Raw genomic sequence first — 14,061 nt, 5'->3', positions numbered from 1 at the left:
GCAGTGATCACAAACACCTATGAGTCTAGCTCACACTAAGTGTTTATTAAATGTCTGCTGACTGACTGATGTGTGTGAATTCATTTATGTAAACATATGCACATATAATTAGAATAGAGTCTGGATCTATAATTTCACTGGTATGGGAACCCCTCTCTACTAATACAGTTTAGCATTTTCTCTACAACTTAGAGATTTACATAGAGCCTATAGAGAAGTTATGTAACATTTTCTTATTCTCTCATCCTGAGCCTCAGTTACTTTATCTGTAAAATGAAGGTATCTCTTAATTAAAGATTTATGAGGCTATTTTTAAGCAGTACCTGGAATTTGCACCATTTTTGAGGTACTTTTAAAGCTTTCTACTTTGAGCTTTGTTTCAGAGACTGGCTCTCTATGTTCTCATGTACATGTGCGCATATATGTGTGCATATATCCATATGTACAATATTATACATATATCTATGAATATTCTCATGTTCTATACTTATGAAAAATAAGTATATATGTGTATGTACAGGGGTATGTACATATACATGATTAAAATTTCATTGTTTTCATTGATACTTTTTATTTTTATATCACCTTCATTTCTGAATACATTTCTTTTTCCTCCTTACCCAGCAAACTCTCAATTGTAACAAAAATCAAAAAAAGAAACAGAAAAAACCCAACTCACAAACTGATCTTCCATGAAGTATTCCATACCCATGCTCTCCCAACTCTGCAAAGATGGGAGGGAGATACATCTTCTCACCCTTTCTCCAATTTTGTGTTCTGGTTTCTGGGTCATCTTTCAGTTTACTTGTTTTCTAAAGAAACCTTGCCTCTCTAACAATTACAACAAACAAGATACCTGGTTTTTCTTGTAATCCAAAGGGTCACAGGCTGTGAAAGGATGGATGCATTTTTTCTCATTTTCACACCAAGCACAGGTCGCCGCAACACAGACTGGGCATCTGGCAACATGGAGAAGGGGATTAATGGCTAAATTTCATGACAGAGTTTTGTTTCTCTGGGATATATAACATGAACCCTGAAAGAAAAAGGTTCTTTTAGGACTTTAATGAATATTAGGGGAGAAAAAACTTTGATGACAGGAGTAGAATATTAAGTTCAAGACTGTTTTATGTGACAAGCCTCTTTTCCACAACATTCCCAAAGTGATACAGTAGCACTGTGGAATGAGATCTGAATTCAAATCCCACTTTGGATACTTTCTAAAAAGATGGATTGGAGGGCTTCTGAGGCTTTTTCATATATAAACATCTCTCTCATATATATATCTTACCATATATATGGATCTATCTATACTCCAATGAAGAAGAAAATGGTGATTTGGCCAGGGCTTACGGAAGGCATTTGTATATTCAAATAGCTCTTGATCTGGAGTCAGAGGACCTAGATTCAAATCTCCAATCTGTCCCTTGTTACCCATGTGAGTGTGAGCAAGTCACCAGCACTCAATTCTAAAATGAGTTAGGTGGTTTTTGTCCTTTATCCTTGAAGAGGACCAAAATGCATTACGAGATTAGAATCAAATTATAGTGTCTCTCTGTTATTGTTTGCTTGCATTTTTGTTTTTCTTCCCAGGTTATTTTTACCTTCTTCCTAAATCCGATTGTTCTTGTGTAGCAAGACAACTGTATAAATATGTATACATATATTGTATTTAACATATACTTTAACATATGGGATTACCTGCCATCTAGGGGAGGGAGTGGAGGGAAAGAGAGGAAAAGTTGGAACAGAAGTTTTTGCAAGGGTCAACACTGAAAAATTACCCACACATAGGTTTTGTCAATAAAAAGCTATAATTAAAAAATATATATATATATATATATATAGTGTCTGACTATGGCTAATCAGAATGCTCCACACAGGTCAGGCACAAATAGTCCATTTGAACCAAAGTAAGAGCATTGGACTTGACCTGTGATGTTCTTTTTTTGTTCTGAAGCTATGATTTCATGATCCCAGGGAGCTCCTTCCCCTTTCAGCTTCCTCTCTGTGTTCCCAGGTTCTCAACACAAAACAGAACTTGCTAGAGGTATGTTGTTACCTAATTGATAACAACACAGGAACTACGGTGTAAAATTTTGCTTTCTTGTGATAGTAGGGGAATGAGGAAGATGGTTAGAAAGACTAAGCATGCATAATAATAATAAGGAAGCACTAATTAATTAATTAATTAACAATACTTTAACACGCATAGGTTTTGGTAAAGAAATTAAAAAGTATATTAGGGAATCATCTGCTTAATAATAATAATAAATAATAACAAAAACCTTGAGATGTATATAGACTTTAAAATTTGTTAAACACTTTACAAACACGATCACACTTGGTCTTTAGAATTCATTGAGAAAGATACTGCAAGCATTATTATCAGCTTTAATTTACATATGGGGAAACTGAGACTCAGAGAATCATGGTTATATAGTTGGTTAGCATCAGAGAAAGGACTGGAGGGGATTTCTGGCTTTCTGACACCAAATCTAGCAAACACCAAAAAGGGATCTCACTGAAAAGCTAACTCATATCTGAAAAAAGATTACCACTCCAACAAGCCCAAGTGGTCATCCAATTTCTACTTGAATGGCTCTGATGAGAGATAATTTGATACTTTTCTACCATCATTCTGAATAGTCTTTCAAGAGTGTTTGGGTGAATTTGCAGCTCCACCAACAATGTATCAGTATGTCTGTCCTCCCATAATCCCTCTAATATTGAATGTTTTCATTTATTTTTGCCATCTTTTCCAAGTTTCTGGGTGAAAGAGGAATTTGATTCCTATTTTGAGTATTTCTCAAAAGGAGTTAGATCAGTATAATGTAAAGAAGACTAAAAGGGAAGTCAAGAGAACGAAATCAGTCTTGGTTCTGGCAATAACTAGTTACATGATCTTGAGTATGTCTTAATTATTGACAGCTGAACAACACAAAGACAATTGTAAAATACTTAACTATTGGTCCATTAACTAAAAAAAAATTTGGGTAACTGAATTTCAATATAATTGTTTTCCTTTGTAATCTTACTTTTTTATTTTGAATATTTAAAAACATAGTACTTACATCTTTTTGTTATTTTTTTTTTTTGGCTTGATTTTCTCTCTCTCTCTCTCTCTCTTTTTTTTTTTTTTGCCATGACAAACATAAAAATGTGTTTAAAAGAATTGTACATGTTTAACCTGTATCAGATTTCTTGCTGTCTTGGGGAGCAGGGAAAGGAGAAGGAGGGACAGAAAAATTTGGAACATAAGGTTTTGCAAAGATGAATGTTGAAAACTATCTTTGCATGTATTTGGAAAAATTAAATACCACTAAAAGCAAACAACAACAATAAAAAAAAACCCCATTATTCTGAGAAGTCCAAGAGCTTCACCAGACTATCAAAATATAAAATTGATCAAGTATTCCTATTCTATAGCATGATCTCAGAAAAACCTGGAAAGATTTCCATGAGCTGGTGCAAAGTAATAGGACTGTGTACAAACTAAAATCAATGTTGTGGGGTGATCAGCTGGGAATCAACATGATTTTTATGGAAATGTTTTGCTTAACTTCATATATATCTTCTCAATGCAAAGAGGCAGGGAATGAAGAAAGAAAAGAATCTGGAACTCAGAGTTTTAAAAATAAATGTTAAAAATTATTTTGTGTGTAACTGGGGAAAAATCAAATAATAAATGTAAAATTATACTAATATAGAATTCCTGCTCTAAGGGATTGGCAGGACTAGATAATGCAGAACTTTATAGTAAATCTATAGTTCAGTATTGGCTCAGGAATCAGATGTAGGTTCAAATTCTAATAGTTTCTACCTGTAAAAAAAATCATTTAACTTCTTTGGGCCACAATTTGCTCATTTTTCAATGAGTAAGTTGGCGTCTTTCAAACTCTAGATATATGAGCATATGACCTCATTTCACCTCTGGGGTCCTTAGTTACCAACAATGTAAATTAAGAGGCTAGGACTCAGTAGCCTTTGAGGTTTTTTCCAGTTCTACAGCCATGATTCTTCCAGCTCTAATATTCTATTCAGCTATTCCTCAGCATTCCCAATAGCTTCCTACATGTTTAAACAAATGGTGTTTTTAAAATCTCCATCTATTTTTTAGTATTTTTGAAGTACTTGACTAAAGTACTGGTAAATTTAGTTTTCTAAATGTTTCCCACGAGGTTTATTCACCTCATAATAACCAACTTTAATCTAGTGCTTTTATTATTAGTGAGATATTATTTATCATATATTTATCATTATAATAAATTATGACATCATTTTTATTATTTGTCTTTTCTACAGAGTGTTGACACTGACCTTACCCTAATACAGTTCCTTCCATCCCCAATTTGGAAGGCCTTTGTCCCTAGAAACCACTAGTAAAATTCTTGGGCCAGGCCACAGAAGACCATTTAGCCCATAAAGCAAATGGTCTATGGAGCTGAGAGCACTATCGTGTTCTGCTGTTTGAAAGGGAAAATGAATCCTGAGTTCCAGCTGGAAAATTAGGAAGCTAGGACACGTATCCAAATGACAAGTGCCATCCTCAACCTTAGCAAAGATTTATTTTTCCCTGCTCATCCCCCTTACTATTGCTTCTATAGCTAAGAAAAGTGCCTTTGGCCCCACTTTAGTGAAGCCATAGGATTCCCCATTCTTCTCCCCATGTGAAGTTCCTCTTCTTGCCTTTCCCTCAAGAGAAATGGTCTACTTCTCTTTCCTTCACAGTAGTAGTGACAAGAGGAAGAACACAATAGAATATAAGCTCTTTGCAGGCAGGATATTTCATGTTTATTTTTTTTATCCACATGCCAGACATAGAGTTATTGGTTAAGAAATGAATGAATAATCCCTCTTCCCCTTTCCTTTCTTCTTTCCCCTCTTCCCCCACTCCTCTTTCTCCCTCTTACCCTCTCTCTTACTTATTCTTTCCTCCTTCCTTCTATGAAGTTGGCTGTGTGACCAAAGTCTGAGCTAATTTGTCCACAAAACACTTGAAAATTACTGGTCCAACTCCAGGGGACCCAATTACATGGCTTGTCTAGGATGCTATGGCTAGTAAGTGCAAGAGACTCAGGTCTCCACTTAATGTTCCTGGCCATTAATCTGTAAAAGTAGGTGAAGATGGTGATCCGTGCTCCCTCTCAACTTCTGTAATCCTTGAAGTGCCCAGTAATACAGTTTTATTACACAGGAGTCAAAGTTCTGTCTTAAATGATGGAAAGTATATTACTCTGATGGTCCTTTAGCCAAAGTGCTCTGTTATATTAAAATGCAATCATTCATTCCTTGTCTGCACATACTCATTTATTAAAATGAAAATGAGGTGAGAATAGGCTGTATAATTTAGTTCCTGATCTCTTTGTTTAGAGGCAGCCTAAGGTAGCAAAGGGAGTTGGAGGATAGCTGAGGTTGAACAAAGGAAAACCTAAATCTGAATATCTCTTCTGACAAAAAAATGAGTCATTTAATACTGGGCAAGTGATATGATCTCTCAAAGACTCAAACATCTCCTAAATATTTATCTACTAAGCCATAGTCAAGTTGTAATCTGAGACATCTTTGGGGGGAAGGGCACTGCCAAAGTCAGAATTTGTTTTGCTTGATGATTATAATGTATATTGTAATAACAGGGGTTTTGTTTTAACTTTGAAAATCTGAGAAACTCTGAACAATATGATGACCAATAGTTATTCCAGAGAACCATAATGAAACATGTGACTTAACTACTGAGATGATGGGTTCAGAATGTAGATTGAGATAGATTTTTTTGTTTTATTTTGTTTTTGGACATAGCTGGTGTGGCAATCTGTGTCAGCAATTATATATTTTTCTAACAAAGTTTTTTTTTTTAATAATAAACTTTTAATAACTAAATTATTAATTTTAAATAAACATTTTGTTTTTCTTTCTCAATGGTGAGAAGGTAGAAAGGAGATGGTTTTTGTTGATTGAAAAATTTCTAAAGTTTACATTTTATTGATTTTATTAGTAATTTATTGATTTCATTTATTTATTATTAAAATAAATAATGATAAACTTCTTAATTAAAAATTCTTAAAGGTTCTGGGTTTTTGTTTTTCTTTTCAAAAGTGGGAATAGAGGGTGAGAAAACTGATTTCTATTCATTAAAAAAATTGAATTTGAGTTGCGGGAAAGAGTTCCTCATACCAATAAGAATCACATATTATAAGAATAGCAATTATTATTATTGTATCTAGCATTTATATAATGCTTTAAGGTTTGCAAAGAACATTATAAGAATTATCTCTTTTGATACTTTGAAGTGTTCATGTCATATTTCCTTAAGTGTAAGGTCAAAAAACACTTCTGAAAGTCATACATAATATACCACTTCTATGAACCAATAAAATACTAAGTGATGGTATTTAGGGTACAGAAAAATTAAGTAACTTTCTCAGGGTCACATTGCTAGATGGAGGTTGAACCCAAAGCTTGAATCCTTGGCTCTTTATTGACTACACCACACTTGTTAAAGAATGACATTAAAAAAAATCATCAAGGACACATCCCTGCCATTGTAAGCCATCAGCTTGGAATTTTCTTTACTAGAAAAAGAATGTCAAGAATCTGTGATTTGGACAATGTGGGAATTCCTTAAACCAGTCTGCTTACTCTTAGAGGTCTCATTAAATTAATTAAAAATTCTTTTTTAAAATAAAGATTTTGGGTTTTTGTTTTTCTTTTCAAAAGTGGGAATAGAGGGTGAGAAAACTGATTTATATTCATTTAAAAAAAATTGATTTTGAGTTGCAGGAAAGAGTTCCCCATACCAACAAGAATCACATATTATAAGAATAACAATTATTATTATTGTATCTAGCATTTATATAATCTTTAGAGAGTTGGCTAAGTCTCAGAAAAGATCATAGGATCATAGTTCTAGGAAGAAAGACCTTAGAGACAATGTTTAGCCCCAATCCCTTCAACTCCCCTTTAAGATGAGGAAACTAAAGACCAGAGGGGATAAGGGTTGTATTTGTCCAGGTCATATGGCTAATTAAGTTTCAATGGCTGGATCTGAATTTGATTCCACGTCTAGCACTCTCTCTCCCATATCTGAGAGAATGTCTGAACCTGTAATTTCATTATTCAGTGAACTCCTTATATCTGTGCAGATCAATAACTTTCTTCAACCTAAGAGTCTCAGAGACTTGTTCCAGCATCTTGGAAAGTGACTTATCCAGAGTAACACAGTCAGCAGACATCAGAGGGAGGTCAGAAGCCAGTCTTCCTGACTCTGAGAGCACCCACCTCTGTTTCCTCCACACCACGCTACCTTACACACAGTAGGTACCTGAACAATAGCTTCCTTCAACTCGATTGATTCCATTAGTGTGGAAGAATATTTAATTTTTAAAAAATGACACTTACTCTCTTAAAGATGAGCAGTTGGTGAAGTTGAATCTTTCTGTTAAATTCCAGGAGTCTGAAGTGTAGGATACAGTGATAGCTAAGAGATCTGGAGAAAGGAGGGGAACAAAAGAGGAAGTGATAGATTCATAGACGATTGAGATTCAAAGACGATTGTAAACATTAAAAAAAAAAAAAAAAAAAAAAACCAACCCTTTTGTACCTTCCCAATATGTCAGGATATAGACTTTCCAGATCTTGCTGGATCTCCATCCCTCCCTCCTTCTTCCTTCCCTCCATCTCTCTCTTTCCCTCTGTCTTTCTCTGCTTCTTTTCTCTGGTCTCTCTCTATGTGTTGTGTCTATTTCTATTTCTCTCCCCTTCCCTTTCTTCTCTGTCTCTATCTCTCTCCTCCCTTCCTTCCCTCTCTGTGTATCTATTTCTGTTTATCTCTCTGTCTCTGTCTATTATTGTTCCTCTCCCCCTCCCTCCTTCTCTCTCTCCTCCCTTCCTTCCCTCTCTGTCTGTATCTATGTATCTATTTCTGTTTCTCTCCCTCTGTTTATCTCTGTGTCTCTGTCTACTATTGTTCCTCTCCCCTTCTCTCCTTCTCTGTCTCTCTCTCTTCCTCTCTCTTCCTCTACCTCTCTGTGTATCTATGTTTTTCTGTTTCTCTCCCTCTCTATAGTCTCTGTCTACTATTGCTCCTTTCCCCCTCCCCTCCTTCTCTCTGTCTGTTTGTCCGTTTCTCTCTCTCAGGTATCACCACACACATTTGAGCCCAGTGTAGCTTCCAAGTCCACTGTGGATAGACAGTCCACTGGAAGAAGTCATTTTAAAATCCACTTCTATCTCTTGACTCCTACTGGGATCACTTTATCAGTTTGGAGCCAGTGTTGGCAGAGCCTGACCCAGAACAAGAATAGCCCTGAACTAAAGGCACTTTGGGCATCTTTTCTTAGCATTTCCCTCTCTGAGGCTATCATTCGCCTAATCCTTTATCTTCTCTCTCTTATTAAAATCTGGTCTCTGGGAGGGCAGGGGAGATGTTTTCACTTTGCTTTGAAGCTTTAGTACTTTAGCACAGTGCCTGGCACATAGTAAATTCTTAATAAATGCTAGTTGATTGACTGATTTTTTGCCAAATTGACCCAGTAATTTGGCCATGGAAGCTTTTAGTGGCTTGAAATCTATGGATGAGTCTGAAAACACTGATTCAGGGACCGTGGGGGTACAGCATATACTCATATTAAAGAAGCAGAGAGATCAGGGGAATTTTAGAACAAAAAAAGAAAGAGGAAATAAAATCGAATGTAATACCCTACCCATAAACCTGGACATCGATATTTTTGAACATAACCAATTTCATATTCAATATTTCAGGGGTGAGGGGCAAGGATCAGCAGCTGTGAACTTTCCCTAGAGAACCCCTCCCATATCACGTAGAACACTAGGGGCCTCAGCACAGCTGCAGCTTGGGAAATGCTGACCTAATGCAGAGTCTGAATTGTTGACATGTGAGTGCAAAACAGGCATTAATAGGTTCAAATCCATCAAGTTCCTTGAGTCAGCTGTCATCAAACCACTGATGAATGCTTTTCCATTTTCTTCTGAAACCCCGCTGATAAGAAGGAAGCCCCCAAAGAAGCAATTTAAGAAAGATTAAATTGCTGATAAATCAAAACCAACCAATTTTTAAAAAAAATTTAAGATTAATACACTTTTTTATTGTTCCTGGATCCTTTTGTAGCTGCTTGGAGAGGGGACATCTAAGGACTGCACCTGTGATCTCACTGACATGGAGGGCTTCCTGGGAAGGAAACTCTCTACTGATTTAGGTAAACAACTTCTCACCAGTCTGTCTTACAGGGTTCTCAAACTTTTGTTCTCAATATCTTTATGGTATTACAAATTATTGAGGATCTGTCCAGAGTTTTGTTTACGTGGATTATATTTGTAGATATTTACCACATAAGAAATAAAAACTAATTTTGAACCTGCAGACCCTCCAAAAAGGTTTCAGAGATCCCTGGGATTCAGACATCTCTGGGATGTACAGAGTATTTGTACATAATTGTTTGCCTATTGTAGACTTTGAATTCCTGAAGACTGGGGACTACCTTGTAACTTTGTTTCCTAATGCATGGCACATATTAGGTACTTAAGAAATAGTTTTAACGGGTTGTCTTCCTACTCTGTCAGGCTGTCATTCATATTCTGTAGGACTTTATATAATTTGAACCAAACCTCATCAACATGTTCACAATGCAAAATAAGATGAATTTAGTTGCACTCATGAATGTCCAATGTTCAGGTAAAGACTGAATTCCAGAAATTGGATTCAACATTTAAGAAATGTGCCAGACATTGTGTTGGGTGCTAGGAATACAAACTCAAAACCAAACAAGCCAAAAAACACAAGAAAGTAAACATACAAAAAAAAATAGTTCCTCCCCTCAGGAAAATTATATTTTACTATGGTGATATGATATATATACAAATACAAAATATATACTAAATTATACAGGGTGGAGAGAATAAAACACACTGGCTCCCACTTTGTTTATAGGCATTCTAGGAATCATGAAGAGTTTCAAAGTAAATTATAGGCATAGCCCCTGCCCTTAAGGGGGTTTCCCATAAAGGGAGAAATATGCCTAATGGGAGATTTACATAAAAACATACAAAATTTTCTATAATAACAAGAGTATATGAATATTGAGGGGTTACTGCAGTGATTGGAATAGTCAGGATTAGGTGGAGCTTATCCGGAAGAATTTCATGAAAGAAATGCCAGTGCTTGAAAGGAACTGATTTGCTTGGAAGGAAGAAGAGAAGGTATGTGGTTTAATGAAAGGGGAGGAATCATTTTATTTAAGGAAAATCACATGGACAAAAGGTTGGAGATGGAAATTCAAAAACTAAATGCAAGCAATGATGGTCAAGTTTTCTTGACTGATAGAGATAATGTAAGATAGGGTCTAATGGAACAGAATGAAATTACAAAAAGAGGAGAGCCATCATTAAAGGACCTAGAACAAAGACTTAATTTGCGGTACATGAATTTGTATATCTTGACAATTTTATTTCAGTAAATTGGATTGCCTTTTTAATTCTTCATATTTTATTTGATGCATTAAAAAATGTTTCTGAGAGGTCCATAGGCTTCCCCAGTCTGCCAAGAGGTCCAGAACACAAGAAAGGTTAAGAACCCTTGGCTTAGAAACGTTTAGTTAATTTTTAAACAGTTGGTTTAAGGTGTCTAGGGATCATATGTTTTACTTAACTCAAGTTATTTTTAATGCAGAATCCCCACTAAAAAGAGATCACAGTAAACATTATCTGCAAAGTTTATGAGAAAAGTAAGTAGAATACTATCTATGTTAATACAAAGTACAGGGAACAAAGGTCATTTTCCGAGTAATCCAAGCCCATAGATTTCCCCAGATTTAAACCATGAACTACAAAACAAGACAAAACACCCTGAATCCAACTATCGAGAAACAGACATTTTTTTTCTGGTCACCATTATCTACATCAGAGAATTGGTTAGAAGGTCTCTCTCCTTCATTTTGCTTGTGCAGATAAAACCCAGAGGAGGATAAATGTCTCCCAGAAATATACCATTGCTATCTTGGTGCTTTCTTTTTCTTCAACCCTTTTTAACTTTGTTCCCATTACTGACCTTGGTCAGACTAAACTGGGATTTTTGAGGAAGGACACTGATATGTCAGAGCATAAGGCAAAGGCACCAGGCTAGGGAGGGATGAGGGGACTGGAGATCAAAACAACAGAGCTTAATATAACTATTTACTAAATATTCCCTCGGTCCCCTTGACAATTTTAAGGCACCTCTTAGTATTGTATGTGTGAACCCTGACACAAAAGAGCTAAGACTAAACAGTCCCACTTCCTTTCACTGAATTCTACGGTAACTCTGGGTCTCACCCTAAATCCCACAATGACCTTAGTCTTTTCCCTAACTCTAATTCTCCAGGCAATTCCAACTGACCCTTGTCATTGTTTATTGTAAAAGGATTCTAGAGAAGGATTCAGCACTCATGGAGGTCAACTGAACTGTTTAAAATAACAAACATACCTTTCTCCTTTGTTTTGGAGGTATTTATATTACACGAACAGGTCCCGTGGGGCTGGGTTTTAGCCCTGCAAAGTTCCTTGTTAGTACCCGAGTTCTTCACTGAACACCATGAATATTTTGTGGAGAAGCTTCCCGACATGGACACTGAAGCCTTTTGTTATTGTTTAAAAGAAATGAAATCAGAAAGCCACTTATTACCAGTTAATATTTTCATCCTCAATATAACCTTTGTAATCTGGAGAGTTTATGGGAAAAGACATTTCACACACCCAGAGAAGGTGAGGGGAATAAGACAATTCAGTGGATCAACTCTACTTACAATGAAGTGTCCAAGGGGAAACAAAGGTCATTAGGTCTATGAAGCCTGGACAATTCTAAAATTGCTAAAGCATTTAAAGCTTCAGGTCAACATGACAGGTAAAATCCATGCACATAGGTGGGAATTTCAAAAGCAAGGGAAGAGCTGGAAGGAAGGATCATATAACAAGAATTGTGGGAGGTGTCCATTTCCTGTTATTATACTTAGTGAATTCAATATCTGTGCTGGGAATCCATCAATTAAGTGCTATGATTCCATCATTCCCCATTCCCTTCAAAGGTACTTAGCCTCCTGTGATTTACAAATGGTGGCTAAACTATGTTGGAGAAGAAGTTGAGTCACACAGTTAATAAATGCCTGCTATCAGCCTCAAGCAGGATTTGAACTCAAGTTTTCATGACTCTGAATCTGTCACCCTAACCATTACACCAATCAATCAAACACTTATTAAGCTCCTATTATAAGCCAGTCATGGCATAAGGCTCTGGGGCTATGAAGATCATAGGAGCTTAAATTCCAAGGGATGTAATTCTATGGATGTACATGAAAAATTATTAAGTGATGGGGTACAGGAAGGAGAGGAGTTTTAGGGAGAAAGTGGGATAAGTAGAGATGATGGAGGATGAGATACAGTGGGGTGGGAAAGGGTGAGAGAAATGAAAAATTAAATGGTTGAGATAAAAGACAGAATTAATGCCTTATATTGCTCTCTAAGTGGTAAGTCCATTCTATATCAGACTGTGATATTGTGCAAAAAGCAATGGATTTGGAGTGAGAAAACCTGAATACTGCTACTTAATGTGACCTTAGTCAAGCCACTTCTGGGGCTCACTTTCCTCATTTGTAAAATAAGAGGTTTGAACATAATGACCACTATACTTCTCCCAGCTCTAGAACGGTATTTCCTCTTAGACTCAATTTCCTCACCTGTCAAAATGATGGGGAGGAATGGACTTGATGACTTCCAAGGTCCACTTTAGTTCTTATGTACAAAGATAAGTAACACAAATATATACAGGTACAGTGGAAAGAGCACCACTTTTGGAGTCAGGAAACTCCACATCAGAGCTATGCCATTCATCGGGCAAGTCACTTCTTCCCTCCCTCTGAAATAAGAGACTTCTTTTTGTGTGTTCTTGTTTGTTTACTTGTTTTTTCCTCTCATGTTTTTTTTTTTTAATCTGATTTATTTCTTTGCTCAGCATGACAACAATAAAACTATGTTTAGCATTACTGCACATGTTTAACCTATATCATATTGCTTGCTTTCTTAGAGAGGAGGGAGAAGAGGGAGAAAAATTTGGAACATAAGGTGTTGGGAAGGTGAATGCTGAAAACTATTTTTGCATGTATTTGGAAAAATAAAATGTCATTTAAAAAAATAACATAGCTTGTCCTCCCTCCCCCCACAAAAAAATTAGAATTCCTAAAATAAATGAATGAGTGAATGAATGGAAAAAAATATAAAAAATAAAAAGAGTTAGACTTTAAAGTTCCTAGCTAAATCTAAACTTTCATGACTAAATACAAAATGATGACCTTTGAGGTCCCTTTAAATTCTGAAATTCTGTGATTATGTTTATTTTAGCAGGAAATGGTACAGGAGGGACACGAACACCTCAGGGGAGCCCCCAGAACCTCCTTGTGGAAGTGTTTGGGCATTGACCCCAGAGAACAGCAGTCAAAAGTGACACACACTCTGGCTGGCTGTAACTGGAAAAGCTTGAACTGTTTCATTATTTAGCACTTATTAAACTATATGGCTCCCCTTTATGAAATGTTAAAATCGTGACGCAGTTCTGGTTTCTGGAAATTGAGAAGTACAAAGGAAAAGGCAGAGGCCAGAAGATTTTCTTGTTTCTGTGTCACTCTCAGTGAGGGGGACAGACAGATCCAATGGGTGTCTGCTTCGGCCCTTGGCCAGTACCTATCTCCTAGCCTGACACAGGGCAGGAGTGTTTCTGTCTCCCCCCGGGTCCAGGGATTTTGGGGAAAGGCTCAGAGACTTCTTGCCAAATGACTGTGTCGATTCCATGCCAACAGTAGAAGTCAGTCACAGAAAGTGACCAGGGTGCAGGCAAATAATTTGACTCTTTTTGACATGGGGCATCAGGTTTTGGATAGAATTCTCTTTCATGCACCTAAAATAACCAGTTATGTTTAAGGATTTTCCTGGTTTTGCTTTTAAGTACAAAAAATACAAAATATTTTATAACTTGTTTTTCCCTCTTATATTTTTTTTCTTTTTATATAAGCTATTTCTTTG

The 14,061-nt window shown here is 36.3% G+C and overlaps 1 protein-coding gene across 2 annotated transcripts in view; it reads right to left on the bottom strand.

The window, feature by feature from the left end:
- Positions 1–14,061, bottom strand: part of PLXNC1 (plexin C1) — a 221,191-nt gene that overhangs the window by 131,019 nt on the left and 76,111 nt on the right. Inside the window, exons 6-8 of one of the 2 annotated variants that reach the window (XM_074271218.1) lie at positions 11,477–11,627; positions 7,399–7,486; positions 857–959 (exon numbers count right to left, since the gene is read on the bottom strand). In XM_074271218.1, the coding sequence (XP_074127319.1) occupies positions 857–959; positions 7,399–7,486; positions 11,477–11,627 (342 nt within the window). The remainder of the gene's footprint in view (positions 1–856; positions 960–7,398; positions 7,487–11,476; positions 11,628–14,061) is intronic. The other variant, XM_074271219.1, reaches the window with a different exon arrangement.

The sequence above is a fragment of the Sminthopsis crassicaudata genome, chromosome 5, assembly GCF_048593235.1.
Source record: "Sminthopsis crassicaudata isolate SCR6 chromosome 5, ASM4859323v1, whole genome shotgun sequence".
Classification (NCBI taxonomy): domain Eukaryota; kingdom Metazoa; phylum Chordata; class Mammalia; order Dasyuromorphia; family Dasyuridae; genus Sminthopsis; species Sminthopsis crassicaudata.
The sequence above is the reverse complement of the archived record's forward strand: the minus strand, read 5'-3'. Positions and strand labels throughout refer to the sequence as shown.